The sequence below is a fragment of the Charadrius vociferus genome, unplaced genomic scaffold (genome assembly GCF_000708025.1).
Source record: "Charadrius vociferus isolate BGI_N301 unplaced genomic scaffold, ASM70802v2 scaffold529, whole genome shotgun sequence".
Classification (NCBI taxonomy): Eukaryota; Metazoa; Chordata; class Aves; order Charadriiformes; family Charadriidae; genus Charadrius; species Charadrius vociferus.
In genome coordinates this window covers 1,273,598-1,274,708 of record NW_009650172.1, presented here as the reverse complement: position 1 = coordinate 1,274,708, position 1,111 = coordinate 1,273,598, and the positions used below count along the sequence as shown (strand labels likewise).

The following is a 1,111-nucleotide window of genomic DNA, read 5'->3' as shown; positions in this document are numbered from 1 at the left end:
ATGGCACCCAAAGGAAAGGTAAGGGGGACTCTCACACTGCAGGGATGGGTCCTGGCGGTCCCTGCCATGGGATAGACCCCAGAATTGGGGCTGCATCTCCACCATGCAGTAAGGATGATGGTGGAGTTGTGCGTGGGGTGCGATGCTGCCCGGAGCCTGTTTACATTCCTGCCTCTCCAGCCAGCGCTGTCTGGATGCAATGCAGATGGGGGAAGCGTTGGGATGGGGAGTTGGGAGATCAGGGACAGCGAGGAGCAAAAAAAACCCTTTTGGGACCGTAGTGGGATGGGGAGGAGAAGAGATGTTGCACTGGGAATTTGGGCTTTCGCTCAAAAGAAATCCCGCCAGCGCCTGAGCCTGCTGCAAGGCGTGCAGCCCCGCTTCGGCATCTCCCCCGCCAGCCTGGATTTGTCCCGTCCCCCCTGCCGAGCTGGGGCTGGTGCAATGTGGCAGCTGGGTGAGCAGGTGCTCTCTCACAGCCAGGAAAACATCTCGGCGTGGGTGGAAAATCCTGCCTCGGGGGGCAGCTGTGGCTGGGGGGGTACAGCCTGCCTGCGGCGTGCCAGGCAGGGGAGGAGTCCCAAGTCCAGAGCCTCCCTTCTCTGCTGCTCGGGGCCAAGCTCTGCTTTCCATTCCCTCGAGAAATCAAGTAATCATTGCCTCAAGCCTAATTACCCACAGCTTCCTGCCCAGTCGAGGGAGGGGTTGCCTCTGGGTGGGGAAACTGAGGCACAGCGCGGGTGAGCATCACCCCTACGGTGGTCCAGGAGCCCGAACAGCCGTGTGGTGGGAGAGAGCGAAGCCATGCTGGGAATTTTGCTCCCACCCTCCTGGCCCCAGCCTGGCTTATTTTTAGCTGGGAGGTCCCTGGAAGGCCGGGATGACTCAGAGGCTGGAGGAGGGGAGGTGGGGGGCCCCCCCAGCAGCTGAAGCAGGGATGGAAAGGGGGATGGGGGTGTGAGGAGGGCGCAGCGGACGTGATGCTGTGATGTTTCTGCACCTCCCTGGGGCTCGTTCCCGTGAGGGCGCAGGGAGCGTGGGGCGATGCACAGCGCTGAGCTCCTGCCTCAGTTTCCCTCGCCCCCGCCACAGCAGCACCACGGCAAGGGAG

General features: G+C 62.6%; 1 protein-coding gene across 1 annotated transcript in view; it reads left to right on the top strand.

Moving 5' to 3' along the window:
• ANXA6 (annexin A6) overlaps nt 1-1,111 on the top strand; it is a 13,923-nt gene continuing 12,812 nt past the window's right edge. The window contains exon 1 of the mRNA XM_009892595.1: nt 1-18. Within this exon, the coding sequence (XP_009890897.1) occupies nt 1-18 (18 nt within the window). The remainder of the gene's footprint in view (nt 19-1,111) is intronic.